Source organism: Suricata suricatta, chromosome 12 (genome assembly GCF_006229205.1).
Source record: "Suricata suricatta isolate VVHF042 chromosome 12, meerkat_22Aug2017_6uvM2_HiC, whole genome shotgun sequence".
Taxonomy (NCBI): Eukaryota; Metazoa; Chordata; class Mammalia; order Carnivora; family Herpestidae; genus Suricata; species Suricata suricatta.
This window is the reverse complement of record NC_043711.1, coordinates 3382949-3397171: the sequence shown is the minus strand read 5'-3', so window position 1 is coordinate 3397171 and position 14223 is coordinate 3382949. Positions and strand designations below refer to the sequence as shown.

General features: G+C 65.2%; 1 protein-coding gene across 1 annotated transcript in view; it reads right to left on the bottom strand.

Annotated features, from left to right (window-relative positions):
• The window catches only part of KDM4B (lysine demethylase 4B), an 86229-nt gene that overhangs the window by 582 nt on the left and 71424 nt on the right, over window positions 1–14223 (bottom strand). The window contains 12 exon segments of the mRNA XM_029919339.1: window positions 68–258; window positions 1027–1119; window positions 1621–1740; window positions 2099–2343; window positions 2346–2529; window positions 6232–6340; window positions 6521–6576; window positions 6862–6938; window positions 8254–8473; window positions 10078–10256; window positions 12219–12339; window positions 12572–13023. Of these exon segments, the coding sequence (XP_029775199.1) occupies window positions 82–258; window positions 1027–1119; window positions 1621–1740; window positions 2099–2343; window positions 2346–2529; window positions 6232–6340; window positions 6521–6576; window positions 6862–6938; window positions 8254–8473; window positions 10078–10256; window positions 12219–12339; window positions 12572–13023 (2033 nt within the window). The 3' untranslated portion in view covers window positions 68–81.

Genomic DNA, 14223 nt, shown 5'->3' with positions numbered 1-14223 from the left:
GGCTTCACAGCAGGCAAACGCCAGACCGGCCGCCGCCTGCCTTGCTGGGCCGCGGGGTGGCCGGGGTGGCGGGCGGCGGTCCTAGAAGGGGGCCCCGGGCCGGCACTGCGCCTGCAGCAGGCTCTCCATGAACGCCAGGTAGTCCGGGTTCCGCCCTGAGTCCTCGGGGGCGCGCGGGGTGCCCACCCGCGGGCGCTTGGCGGCCTTCACCTCCTCCCCCGAGAAGATGTTCTCCTGAGGTGCCCCCGTGCTGAGCGACTGCGAGAGACCAGACGGCGGGGGTTAGCGGGACCCCCAAATCCGTCGGGGGAGCCTGGCCCCTGCGGTGACTAGCAGGAAGGGGCCCTCGTGAACGGGAGCAAAGAGGCCCCACGCGGAGCTCGCCCTCTGTCCCCTGCCACCAAAGCGGAGCCACACCTGGCCTCAGCACCCCAGCCAGACGCCCCGGCGCAGCAGCCCCCAGGGGGCTCCGCGCCCACACATGGCTGGAGCACGCGCCCACCAGCCACTGTCCCTCAGCCAGTGACCTTCTGAGAGGGGCGCCGGTGGCCAGAGGGGGCTGCTCCGCGCTCCTGCCTCTGCACGAGCCCCCAGACCCCCCCCAGGCACGGGCGGGGGAGCGGCGCCCACGGGCAGGTCGGTTGTGAACCCCCGCACCGGCTCTTAACTCTGAGCTCATTCACCGAACACCATGGCCGCCTCCGCCTCAAAACCGCCTTTGCGTTAAGCGCGGAAGAAGGACAACCGCAAAGGGCCGGTCGCCGGTCCTGCCTCTGCGACTCATCGTTGCCTTCGAAAAGGGACGCGCTTTGTCAAAGCTTCAGAGCCGGCGTCTGCGGCGCGGCACAATGGCCGGGCCGGGCTCCCACCGATTCGCCTCCTCCTGGCTGGGCGTGAGCCCGGCTTCCGTGCTCACCAGGCTCCCTCCCCAGAGCAAGGACGAGGGGGAGGTCAAGGCCATTTGGACAGGCTGCTTCCCCACTCGGGTGCCTGGTGACGGCGCCCCCACCCTGCTCTGCCACTTACCAGCCGCGACCGGACCCTCTTGGGGAGCTCCTCGTCCAGGGTGAAGATGTCCCCACGCTTCACGGTCAGCTGCGACCCGTCCTCAAACTCCACCTGCAAAGGGGCGCGGTTCTCAGGGGTGGCACCGCCGACCAGCCCACCCCCACCCCCGGAGCGCCCCTCTCCTCAAGTGGGAGCAGCCAGAGGAGGAGGGTGTGGGGTTGTCACAGAGAGGTCCGGGGGCTGGTGGACCCGAGAGAAAGCAAACCAGCCGAGGACGAGTGGCCGTCCAGTCTAGTGGCTGAAATATGGGTGATTTTCTTCTAAGATTTCAGGCGACTAAGTATTTCCCTTCCTCATGGGAAGAAACTGAGAACCACTGGGATTAAAAGAAAAGTCCGGCCAGAGCCGTACCCTTAAAATGCTTCAAACAGGAAGTTTTCATTCGGTATGTTGCACCACAGACACGGAATCAGAGACACCTCGGTGGGGAAAATATGGGGCCACTGAACCCCTTCCAGCTTAAAGGTCTAACGCGCCCCGACGGTTTAAGTCCCCAGCGGAGCCGGCCAGGGCCCATCCACGGCTCTCCCCTCGAAGCAGGCAGCGGCTCACCTGATAGACGTGGCTTGTCACCGAGGAAACGAACCTGGCCTTGTACATGTTGCCATCAGCCCACCGCAGCTCGACAAACTCCCCCTCGGGCGGGGGTCCCAGCCGGACACAGTCCCTACTCTGCAGGGGAAGAAGGTGGCGGGAAGTGAGGCCACCGGCGCCCTTGGCCTCAGCTGGGCTTCAGGGAACCCCCGCGTCCCCCCTCACACACTGTCACCCGCCCCCGCGGGGAGGTGTCTGTACAACGGAGGGGAGTGGCGTTCTGGGCTTATCTGTCCAGGCAAGTGCTTGCCGGCGGCTCATCTGGAACTGATTAGTCTGCTTCTGCACAACCCGGGGTGCCGGCACGCAGGGGACCGGGGGCAGCACCACAGGGGCCACCCACCCACCCCCACTTCCGGAGGACAGTCCCGCCCCGCGCCCCGCCCCCTCCCTTCGGGGGAGGACAGCCCCGCCCCGCCCATCCCGCCCCGCTCACGGTAATGCTCTCCGGATACAGGTTGTCGCTGTAGGACCCATCGTCAAAGTTCACTTCGTAGAAGGTCTGCGTGCTGGTGCCGATGACCCGGCACCGGTAGTAGAGCCCGTTGCGGTTCTTGGTGATGACCATCTGGCCTAAGGACACGGCCCTCAGGAACTGGACCTGGGGGCGGCGGGGACAGAGCCGCGTCAGCGCGCAGGCGGCCGGGGCGGCGGCCAGGCGGGGGCGGGCGGGGCACTCACCGTATGGCCGCCTGACTTGTGCTTGAAGCAGGTGATGGAGACGACGTAGGGCCAGTCGTCAGGCTCCATGAGGACCCCGGCTGCGTGGGCGCAGGTCACGTGGAAGGAGGTGGAGCAATGCTCGCAGGAGCACTGGATGCAGGCTCCTGATACTTTCTTCATCCGTTTCCGGCAGTACACGCATTTCTGGGGGGACAAGGGCAGAGGAAATGGGGCTCGGAGCCCCTTCCGGGACCCCAGGTCTCTCGTCTGGGAGTGGCTGCCCAGACCCAGGGCTGGCGTTTGGTGGTGCCGGCCTTGTGGGAGAGGCCCGCAGAGCTCCGCAGGGCCGGGGGTCTGGACCAGGGTGGAGAGCCTCCCAGACCCAGCCAGTGGCTTCCTCCAGCAGCACTTCCGGATTTTTCTCCACCCGCGCTCTCTACGTAGCTGCCTGGTACTGGCACCGAAGGGCCACGTGTCATGGCCGCGAGCAGGAGTGAGGCGCCCACACCCGCTGCCCCACGGCCGGACCCTGAACACTCGACGCTCAGGGAGGGAACCCGACACGAGAGGCCACACGGGGTTTGAGTCTACGTGTGTGAAACGTCCAGAACAGGCTCATCCACGGACGGGAAGAGGATCATGGGGGCCGGGGGCTGGTGACAGCTGATGGGGTCGCACTCGATTTGTTTTGGGGGACGTATAATGTTCTGGAACTAGATCATGGTGAGGACTGCCCCAATCCATGAACGTACTAAAAGTCACTCAACTGTACGCTTTAAAATGGAGAATTTTATCTTAATTTCGACTATAAGGCCTCATGGAGCTGCCCCCTCCACGGGGGCGCTCACCCCCAGGAGGGTCCGCCCTGCCCCCGCCCTGCGGGCCGTCACTCTGAGCACTTCAGCACTTAACTAAGCGGCCTTTATCCGCTCCGTAAACCGTGTTCAAAGGCCAGATAAGCAGCACGGCCGCAGGGGTGCCGGCTGCCAATCGATGGCAATGAGATCTCATTATTAACCTGTCAATAGCTAATCCCCGCCAGCCTGCGGGCCCGGAGCACAGTCACAGGCGGGGGAGCGTTAACCCTCCAGGACTGAGCCTCCTCCGCAAATCAAAGCCAGTGGGGCGCGGAGCGGCCCCCACCCGCCAGCGGAGGCCCAGGAGGACCCAACAGCTGGGCTGATGCAGCACGACCCATTTCAGCCGTGGGGGGCGGGCCCTTATTCTGAGCTCCCGCATCTCCGAGAAGGCCGGCCAGGCCCCCACTGTGACATTTGTCGAAGGTCTCCCCGTGCCGGGCATCTGGGTCTCCCTGGGTGGAGGCTATAAGGAGGGGGTGCAGGGAGGGGGGGCAGACGTCCCTGCAGAGCTGTGGTCTGGGGCAGCCAGGGTCACTGTTGGATGTGACACTGGCTGACACCCGCCCCCCAAGTCCTCTGTGCCCAGCCTGCCCCTCACCCCTTTGTCACCCTTTGGCAAAGCAGCGGCTCCCTGTCAGCACCCCCTCCAAAGCAGGGGCGACAAGAGGGTGGAGGTTCCTCAAACCGCCCGCCCCCCACCAGCCATGCCTCACCACAGCCTGATCAGAAGCGGACTCTCCTGGAGTCCTCACTAGAGCACAAAGCCCCTCCAGGGACTGTCCCAGCCTGGTGTCAGGGCCGAGCATGGGCACAAACCTGGCCAGCCCAGGAGGTGCTCTGGGCTCAGGCCGCCCCATGGATGGGGCCCGCCCCCCACTACAGGACAAGCCCAGGGCCCAGGGCCAGAGGCCAGGTAGTCACACGGACAGACGGATGGGCAGATGACCAGGGGTGACGGTCCCCGAGCACGTGGCCCTGGAAAGCGGGTGCACGGCTGGACAAGCAGGAGTTAACTGCCGGCTTCCTCGCGAGGCTCCATTAGGCAGTACAAGTGAGCCTCATGTAGAAGGATTTTTAATTCATCCTTACAAGTCCTGGTAATGAAGAGGCTGCAAGCTGGAAATGTCAGATGGTCCATAAAGCGTCTGGGAGGGCGGATCTATCACTGCGCAGAGCGCTGCGCCATCGCTCCCCTGAATAATGAAGCCTTTCACGCCCCCTTCCTGGACGAGTCACCTGCGGCCACAGGCCCTTCCTAATCGCCTGTCCAGACCTGGGGGGGCGGGGGTCCCGCTAGCACCGCCCCATGCTTCGTGACCAAGACCCCTGCCTTCCCGCACGGGCTCCCTCCCACTGCCCCCTCAACCCTGCCAGGTGGCCCCACATCCGTGGGCTCTGCGCACCACGGCCCCACAGGCTGCCCGGGGCGACCTTCCTCAGCAGGGCGCGGAGGCGGCGGGAGCCTCTCGAGGCCACGGTCCACCAGAGGACAGCCCGCTCCGTGCAGGGAAAGCGCCCCGGGCATCAAGAAGGGCCAGTTCTGGGATTCCTACCGCTCGGTAGCAAAACAGCAAAGCGATTTAAAAATCGACAAAGGGCCTGAATAGGTATTTTCGAAATCCGACACTTGGACGGCCAACAGGTACGCGAGAAGGCACCCACCCCCCGCCCCCCACATTCGTCGTCAGGGAAATGCGGACCCAAACCCGCGAGGCACCAGCTCACTCTTGTTACAAGGGCTCCTACCGGCAGGGGCGCTGCTGTGGGCACGCAAACTGGTGCAGCTGCTGCCGTGGAAAGTAGTACGAGGGTCCTCAAACTATTAAAAATAGGGGCGCCTGGATGGCTCGGTCAGTCAAGCGTCCGACTGGCTCAAGTCATGATCTCGTGGTTTGTGGGTTCGAGCCCCGAACCTCGTCTTGGGCTCAGAGGCTGGAGCCTACTTCACATAGATTCTGTGTCTCCCTCTCTCTCTGCCCCTCTTCTGCTTGCTCTCCCTCTCAAAAATAAACATTAAAAAAAGCCCTAAAATTAACAAAAAAAAAACAGAGCCACAAGGGCGCCTGGCCAGCTCAGTCTGTAGAGCATCCGACTCTCAGTGCTGGGTTGCCTGTTTGAGCCCCACACTGGGTGTAGACATTACTAAGTAAACAAAACATTAAGAAAACAACAACAGAGCCACCGCAGGATCCAGCAAATTCCACTCCACTCCACTACGGGGTATTTACCCCAAGGCAATGAAAACAGGATCTCAGAGAGGTATCTGCAGCCCGGTGTTCAGGGGGCAGCCCGCCCCGGGAACAGCCCAGGTGCCCACCGACGGAGGGCAGACAGCGATGTGGCGTGGCCGCACACGGGACATTACTCAGCCAACGGAGGTGGCCAATCGTGCCACCTGCAACCACACACACGGACCTGGAGGGCACTGTGCTCAGTGACGGACACAGGACACCTTCGGCATGACCCCACTCAGAACTCTGGGAGGCAGACAGCAGGGTGGTGGGGGCGGGGCGGTGGGTGTTCAGTGCTGAAGTTCGGTCCCGCAGGACGTCTGGGCTGCGAGCTCTGCCCTGGGCGGTCTGTCACGAGTGTAGACCCCCAGGTGAGGGACCGCAGGGCACCGGGGGGTGGGGAGGTGGGGGCGGGTGCGAGGCGCCCCCTTTGCAGGAAGACAGCAAGCACATGCGCTGCTGGATTGTGCAAAGGGCGTCTGCACAGAGACCGCGGAAGCCGGCTGCGCCTTTAAGGAGGAACAGATCTGACGGCACGGCTGGGGGGAGGGCTCAGTCGCTTGAGCACCTCGGTTTGCCAGTTCGAGCCCAACGTAGGGCTCTGTGCTGTCAGTGCAGCGCAGAGCCCACTTCGGATCCTCTGTCCCCCTCCCTCTCTGCCCCTCCCCCGGACTCTCTCTCTCAAAAATAAACATTAAAAATAAATAAATAAGCAAACGTTAAATTTTTAAAAAAGGAAGGAAGGAACAGGTCTGGCCGAACCACCACCGACCAGCTGCGTCTGCGCCCGCGGCCCGGCCCCTGGGGACGCGTACCAGCTTCCAGCGCTGCTCCGGGATGGCGCTGATGTCCACGGGGTGGCGCTCCATCACGTTCAGGAAGCGCACTTCCGGGACTGCGATGGCGCAGATCACGTGGATCCACCTGCACGGTGGGGGGGTGGGGCTGGGGTCAGGCTCAGGTGACCCGCCCCCGGGGCTGTCTCACAGCAGCTGGCATCACCACTACGCACCCCTGCGCCCGCCCGGCTTGGCCGCCAGGGAGGCATGCGCTGGGTCCTCCTGGTCCCGCCACCCCGCTCCCAGGAGGAGCCCCTCCACCCACCTGCGGTCTGTGGTCATCTGCAGGGCTCCGCCCCGGAGGTTACAAAGACAGCACTCCTGTGGGAACCAGACAGGCAGTGGTGAGGGGGGCAGGACCGCCACCTCCCTGCCCTGGGGCCTGGTCCCACCCCTGCCCAGTCCCCACATTTCCAACTAAGCCCAAGGGGCCAGGAGTGCATCAGGCTCCACCCCTTCACAGCCAGGTCAAGAGCCCCGGGCAGGTGAGGCCTTCAGCCCAAGGTCACCCTGGGGGTCAGGCTGGGGCCTGGCTCCCCCGCCCCCAGCTCCGCCACAGGCCTGATGGCTTTCAGAGCAGCACCCCCCAGCCGCAGGGGGAGTTACCGCAGTCCAGGCGTGGGCTGTGCACCGGGAACACGTCCAACCCTCATTGACCAGCTCTGGGCGGATGCCGTAGCAACCTGCAAGACAAGGAGGGGGGTGGCATCTGTCGCCGGGACGCCCGCGGCAGCTGGTGGGGCCTTCTGGAATTCGGCAGCAGCATTTAGGGCAACTGCTCTCCCCACCGCTCTCCCGGAATCCAGGCCACTGCGCACAGCAGGACGGTCTAGAAATGGCTTGTTTAGAACTCGGGTAGGGGGAAGGAGAGGGGGGCCCCTGCCGGGGCTGCTGGCCAGGACGGCTCTTGCTGTCTCCAGTCTTGTCTAAAAGGCCCTGCCGAGGCTCTGGGGTGGGGGTAGGGGGTGCTGGGAAGCCGGGGCAGCGACCCGGCGCAGCCGTATGCAATGCAGAGTGGGCCTCACGGACCCTGGAGTCCAGACGGGGGCGTGGAGCAGGCCGCCCGGTGCTCAGGCACAATCACTGCTTAGGAAAGCACAAGTGGGGAGGTTCTGGGTTATTCCAGGTGGTTTGCTTGGGACCTTAGCTCAGGTTTGGAACCAGGCGGCGGGCGTGGAGGAGAGGGGCTGAGGGTCACGAGGTCATGCCCCAGAGCAAGGGCTCTGCCCCACCCCCAGGTCACCCTCCGGCAACACCCCAGAAGCCCTCAGCCAGCGGGGAGAGAGCAGGGGCCACAGAACTGTGCAGCCCTCTGTGTCTCCGCCGAGCCTGACCCGACCCCCTGCTCTGTGCCCAGGTGGAGGAGGGGGTCCTGACTCCTGGAAGGAGAGGGGGGCTCAAGGCATTTTGCTGGGCCTTCTGCCTCCCAGGCTCATCCCCAGAAGCCAGACTTAGGCTCCTCCAGAGGGTGGGCTCAGCCTGGGCCCACACTCCCGGCCGCCAGGAGCCCGTCTGCCAGGGAAGGGGGAGGAGGGCACGTCTTCGCACCTAGGCCCAGCAAGGCAGGGCAAACAGGCTCCTAGCCAGGACAAAAAATGAGCTCTGGGCAGGACTCTGCAGGGACAGAAGCTGGACCGAGATCGGGCTGCAGGGCAGCCCCTGAAATTACATGGTTCTGGAGAGCTTTCTTCCGTGCTGGGAGCTCAAGCTCACCTTTGCTGCCCCTAACGTGGAAGAAAGGGGCAGACATCCATTTTCTTGTCTCTCGGGCTGTCAGGCTCTCAGGGTTGGCAGGGGTGGGGGTGGGGTCACCGATGGCAGGGACAGATCAGATCCCCTGGACCATCTCTAGACTTCAGGTCTCAGAGGAACTATCCAAATGGGCCACGGGGGAGGCCACCTCACGACGGCAGCCCAGAGGGAGGGCGCCTGTTGGCTCTGCAAAGCCGCAGGTGTCACAGCTGTCCCCCACCGGCGCTGGCCGGGCCCGGGACTCACTGGCATGGACCTGCAAGCAGCACTTGGCGCAGGCGATCAGCAGGCTGGTCCCGTCGTCGCCGATGTAGGAGTTGGCGGGGAGGGGCTCCGTGTTCTCGCCGCCGGACGTGAAGCACATCTCAGGGATCAGCGGCCGTGTCTTCTGGCCACTTCTGGACGGCGGAGCCGAGGGACCCTCCCCAAGGGAGGCCTGGGGAGCCTCCTTCTCGGTCTGTAGAGACTGTAGGAGGAGGTTACTGCCTTCAGTGGGGAGCCCAACAAGGGGCAGCGAGCCAGGCCAGGCGCCATGATCACTGCCGACTCTGCCCTGTGCCCATCCTCCCACCCCTCAACCCTGACCCCAGAGCCCTCAAGAGACCCTCCTCAAACACAGTTAGACCCTGCCCTGCCCCCACTGAAAACCCTCCCAACTCAGGGTCACATGACACCGTCCAGTCACCCTCACCGCCCCCCCCCCACTCCAGCTGTCCCTCAACTGCTCTACTCCAACGACACCAGCCTCCCAGCTCTGCCTCCAATACCATCCTGCCCCAGGGCCTTTGCATGTGCCATTCCTGCTGCCAGGAACCTTCAGATTTCTGCTCATATATGCTCGGGAGCCCAGCCCACCTGCAAGACCAGCGGCTCCTGGGCCTTCACGCCTGCTCTGTCTGTCCTTGTGGCCTGTGAACCTCCGTGGGGCGCTCTCCCCATTTCTGACGTATGTCCCATAAAGGCCACACCCTAAATGCCACCCCACGAACAGACCATGATGAAAACACCCAGCCCGGCACCGCGGCTGTGTCAGGAGTAGCAGGAGGACACCCAAGGGACAGGGCCCTGCTAGAGGCATCCTGCCTGGCACAGGGGGGACAAGCTAGCCCTGGCCCCATCTACACGGGCCCTGACTGGAACTGTGGGCGCAGAGAACATCAGCCACTGGACTGCAGGAGTTCCCAGCGCCCCAACAGCCAGCAGTGCTAAGGGTGTCGTGCCCATTTGTCTGTGAACACTGAATCTGTGTCAAGCTGGTGCTGATCTGCAGGGCCCTGGCCCGGTGCACGCACCTCAGGGTGGCCCAGCTGACTCCAGGGAAGCACTAGGCACTAGGCTGTGAGCCAGGGACCCAAATTCAACTCGGACCGGGTCCCGCCCTCCAAGGACTCACAGTCCAGAGGCTGCTGAACACAGAGTGGGAGCAAGAGCGGGGCAGGGGGTGCGGGTGAGCCGGGGGGCCCGGGTGAGCCGGGGGGCCCAGGAAGGGACAGCAGGTGCAGAGCGCTTGGGAGAGAGGAGGTCGCTCAGCAAACTTGGAGATGAATAGAAACCTGTCAGGCAAGGCAGGGGGGCGGGCAGGTGGGAGAGACCCGGAGGCGAGTGCAGGGCAGTGCACGCGGCAGGGGGCAGATGTCACAGCAGATGAAGGCCAAGGGGGCCTCGGGGTGAGGCCGGGGGAATGTCCCCCTTCACAGTGGCTGCTCTGCTGGGTGACGTGGGGCTCCTCTCAGAGACCTGTCTGGACCCAGCCCCGAGCTGCCCCAGCCTGGAAGATTAGCCGAGGACCAGTTGAAGACAGCCACCTGCAGACTCTGCCGGCCACGCCCCCTCCACCAGCTGCCCCCATTTCTGTGCCCATTGGTAAGTCACTTTCTGGTAAAGCTCAGAGAGCAGGCTCTCTCCCCTTCCCCCTGCAGCCCTTCCAAGGGAACCTTCAGCGTCACATGGCCCCAAATGCCACTGGCTTCTGCCTGTCACTCCATGGCTATCAAGCGCCAGCCGGGCACCACACTGATCCGGCAGCAAACGGCCCCCTGGTCTCCACCACCTTCCCTGGGGCCGGCTCACCTGGGTGTAAGGGTAGAAGAGGGTGCAGATGGCGCAGTAGGGCTCGGTCCGGGCGGCCGCCGCGTTGAACTTCCTCTCGGCCTGGAAACTGGCAGCCTTGTTTTTCCACTGCAGGGACAGCAAAGACCTCAAGGCCTCGGGGTCACTCACGTCCTCCTCCCCAGAGAAAGGGAAGGCTTCTAGAGGAAAACAGGGGGGCGGGAGGGGACGGAGAGAAACCTGGGCATGGCTGGAGGCCCAGAGGAACCGGTCCCCAGCCTGCGGGCACTTCACCGCGCCGAGCACCGGCCCCCACTTCCCCCGCCCTGGCGGGTCTGGCACAGACTTCCTGAGCTCAGCGGCGCCAAGGGAGGAACGTGGGGGAACCAAGGTGGGGCGGTGTCACTCCCACGCTCCAGTGACTCCGTGTCATGACCAAGATGGAGGCTGCAGCCAGCTGTCCCTTCCACCTTGTGGGTCATGTGTCGCGGCTGCTCTCTGCTGCCCTGGGTCAGCAGCCAGCCGAGCCCCCATCCCCTGACGACCCACTGCTGTGCTTCTTGGGGACACAGGGCTGAGCCTCGAGGCTCAGTGGGCGCCCACCCCGAGAAGCGGGTGCTCGCTCATTCCTGGGGCCCCAACCTTCGCAGCAGCTGGGCGAGCAAGGCATGGAGGGAAGACCGCGCAGACAGGAGCTGGAGGCCTGGGTCCGGGACCCGGGACTCCCGAGAGTGAGGAGGCCAGTGCAGACCCCCAGAGAGGACATGTGGGTCGTCCGCAGCCCGGGGCGGGGGGTGGGTGTCAGGCCTGACTCAAGGGCCAGAACTGCTCTGCCTGAGTGCCCGGAGGCCCCGGGCAGGCCCAGGCACCCTGCAGGTGACAAGAGCGCCAGCCTCCCTTCTGGCACCAAAGCCACACGCTGGGCTCTGGGGCCCTGGGGGTTCTCACAGGAAAGCGCCAAAAGGGCTGGTAGAGTGGGGGTTGGGGAGGCCTCGGAGCCACTTTCTGGAAAGGTGATGCTACAGTCTTTCTGCCCACAAGGCCGCGTCTGGCCCTCCACTGAGCTTTCCCTGCTCTTGGGGGCTCTGGCCCTGTGATCCCGGGTGCCTCCACAGCCCCCCCGCCCCCAGGTCCGATGGGGAATGGAAGGAGCCATCTGGGTGACTGTTACAAATGCCCCGTGCATCTTACATGACAGGCTGAAGCTGAGGATGAAAATCTGGCTCAGCAGGATTTATGTCGGAGGCCCTCAGTCACTGGGTTTGCTCCAGCCTCCCTACAGCGGCCTGGCTCTGGGGACAGCCACCCCCTGCACATCGGGGCGGCATACGGGCACAGGGGTCCCAGAGCCAGGCCTGCACAGCCCTGTGTTCGCCTAATGCAGAGTCATTTCTCACCCCTCAACTGGGGGCGGGAGTACGGCAGGCACACTGTGGCCTAGGCTCCTCCCACTGTCAATGTTCTGGAACCCTGCGCTGAACAGGCACTGAGCAGAACCTGAGCCCCTGAGAGGAGAAGGTATGGTCCTTGCCCCCCCCCAGGGGGGCCACAGGAGCCAGGGCAAGGCAGCCCCCCCAGGCCTGCAGGAAGGGGCTTCCGGCAGAAACAGCACCTGCTGGGCTCAGGCGAGCAGGGGCGGAGCGTGAGACCAGGTGTGCAGCGGGTAAAACCACAGGCAAAACCACCCCACGGGCAATAACCCAGCCTCGGCAGCCCCAGCCCCGGCTGCGGGGAACGCTTCCTAGGCGCCGGCTCCGGGCGCCCTCCTGGCAGGACGCCTCACAGGGCCGGCAGCCCTCATTTCACAGACCGGGACACTGAGCCACAGAAAAGTTAAGTGACATCCAGGGTCTGGGGCTCCTGCAGGGGGTGGGGGTGGGCTGTGGTTCGAGCCCCCCCCCCCGCCCCCTATGGGCCATGTTGTGTGTTTCGGGCCCTGCAGCAGCTGCAAAGCCCCCTCAGCGAGGTGGAAATGAGCAAGAGGGGTGGCGGCGGGGTGGGGGGGGCGCTGACTGTGGGGAGCACTGCGGGAGGAGCCGGGCCGCTCAGTCTGACGTTCCGTGCAGGGGTGGAGGTCTGGGGGCCGGGCCTCATCGGTGGTAGGGCAGGTGGCAGAGGGAGGCCCAGGCACAGGCCCCCCGGGCAGAGGCGCCCTGGCTCACCCTCGTCACTCGAGGCCTCCTGCTTGACCACGGTCAGCGGGGAGCGGGTGGGTGGCTTGCCCAGGGGGTGCCGCCTGCTCTTCTTGATCTCCATCTTCAGCTTGGAAAACGTGGACGGCACCTGAAACGCAGCGCAGGGGGCACCTGGGGGGGCGTGGCTCCGACACCCCTAGAGGAGCCCCGCCTCCCAGCAGGCCGCTGTCCAACGTGGGATCAAGGCCCCAGGAAGGGCTGGCTGGGGCTCCTGTGGCCCCTCTGTGTCGGACCCAGGGGGCTGGTTTGGGCGAGCAGGGCCGTGGTGGGGGCGCCGGGCGGGGGGGAGCCCCAGGGCCCTCCACGAACACCCCCCCTACCTGCGCCTCGCCGGCCCCGCCTTCCTCCTCAGGACCCGTCAGCTCCATGGGGGCCGCCTGTTCCTTCCACGTGGGGCCCCTCTGGGCAAAGTGCTCAAAGGCCTGCTGGCAGGACACGCGGCCCTTGTCACACAGCGAGCTGGGCCGTGGCACCACATACAGCATGGGGATGATGGGGCGCGCCTTCACCTCTGGCTCCTGGCCAGGCGCCTCGGGGGGCACGACGTTGAGAGGCGGCGGTGGGGGTGTCCCGTCGGCCGGGGTGGGGCCCGGGGCCAGGGCCGGGGACTCCAGCAGGGGCGGCAGCCTGGGCGCCTCCTCAGCGGGGAACTGGGCGGGTGGGGGCGGCGGCAGCTGGGGCAGGAGGGCGTGGTGGGGGTGCAGGGGGCCATAGCTCTTCTTCTTCCTGTCGGCCTTGGCCTTGGCTGGCCGCAGCTTGCCCCTTCCGTCCTCTGTGGGGAGACAGCGAAAGACAGGTCAGTCCTGAGGCCAGGAGCCACACGCCATCCTCTAAGCGCCCCTCACCCAGGCTGAATGTGGCTGAGCGGGCAGGTGAGGTTCCCCCCTGACTTTGCCCAAAAGAACACCAGCTTCCCGTGGGTTCAAACTGCCACCTGGTCACTCTACCTGAGCCTTGGGGCCGCCGCAGCCCTGCCCTCAGGTGCCGGCCTGAGGCTCGGGGCTCCGGCCAGGGGTAGGGGGACTGCTCCAAACGTCCTTAAGGCGTGGGGCAGTTGCAAGGCCCGGGCCTAGCGGGCAGTGCTGGGGGATGTTCCTGCAGGTGGCGGGGCGGGACGCAGGCCCCTGGTGTTGTAGCTGGAGCAGTGCATCAGGTAAAACCGAATGGATAGGCACTGGTCTGGGGGAATCACAGGCCCCGAAGATGCCCAAGTCCTAGCTCCAGAGCGAATGCAGAGGGGGTTAAGGGTCATAGGACAGGAGAGGGTCCCCAGGGGCTGGCATGCTAGCGGGGGTCCTTAGAAGCCCAGGATCTTTCCCAGCTGTGGCGGGAGGGAGGGAGAGGGGCACCTGTACAAGAAGGGTCAAAGAGACACAGGCCTGCTGGCCTTGGCGATGGAGGGGGGACCCCGAGCCAAGAATGCGGCGCCTCCAGACACAGGCAAAGGCAAGGGACATGTTCTGCTGGGAGCCTCGAGCAGGGCCAGCCCTGCCCACGCTCCGGTCCAGCCCCGTGTGGCCCAGGCAGGCTGCTGCCCTGCGAGTGCCAGGAGTCTGCGGTGGCTGTCTCGGCCACCGCAGGGACCTCTGTGGGGGGTGGCCTCCGTGAGGCCTGCTGTGCTCAGGGCGAGGCATCAGGGACCGCTGCCCTTGAGGACAAGCAGCCAGGTGGCCCCCGGGGCACAGAGCCCACAGCACAGCGAGCCCAGGAACCCTCGGGCCTTGCCCGCCCCCCCAGAGAATGGGCCCACTAGCTCAGGCCCTCGTGTGCACGTCCCAGGTCCCCAGGGGCATGACGTCACATGAGCAGAGCCAGCAGAGGCCGCCTGGTCTGCCTAGGACTCAGGGCCTCTGGGGAGCTGAGGGTACTCGTGAGGGCCCGGGTACCTGTGGTCCGGGTCTCCCTGACTGGCCACGGGGAAATGGGGGGGAAACCAGGGGCCAGGCCCCCCCCCCCCCCCCCCCCCCCCCCC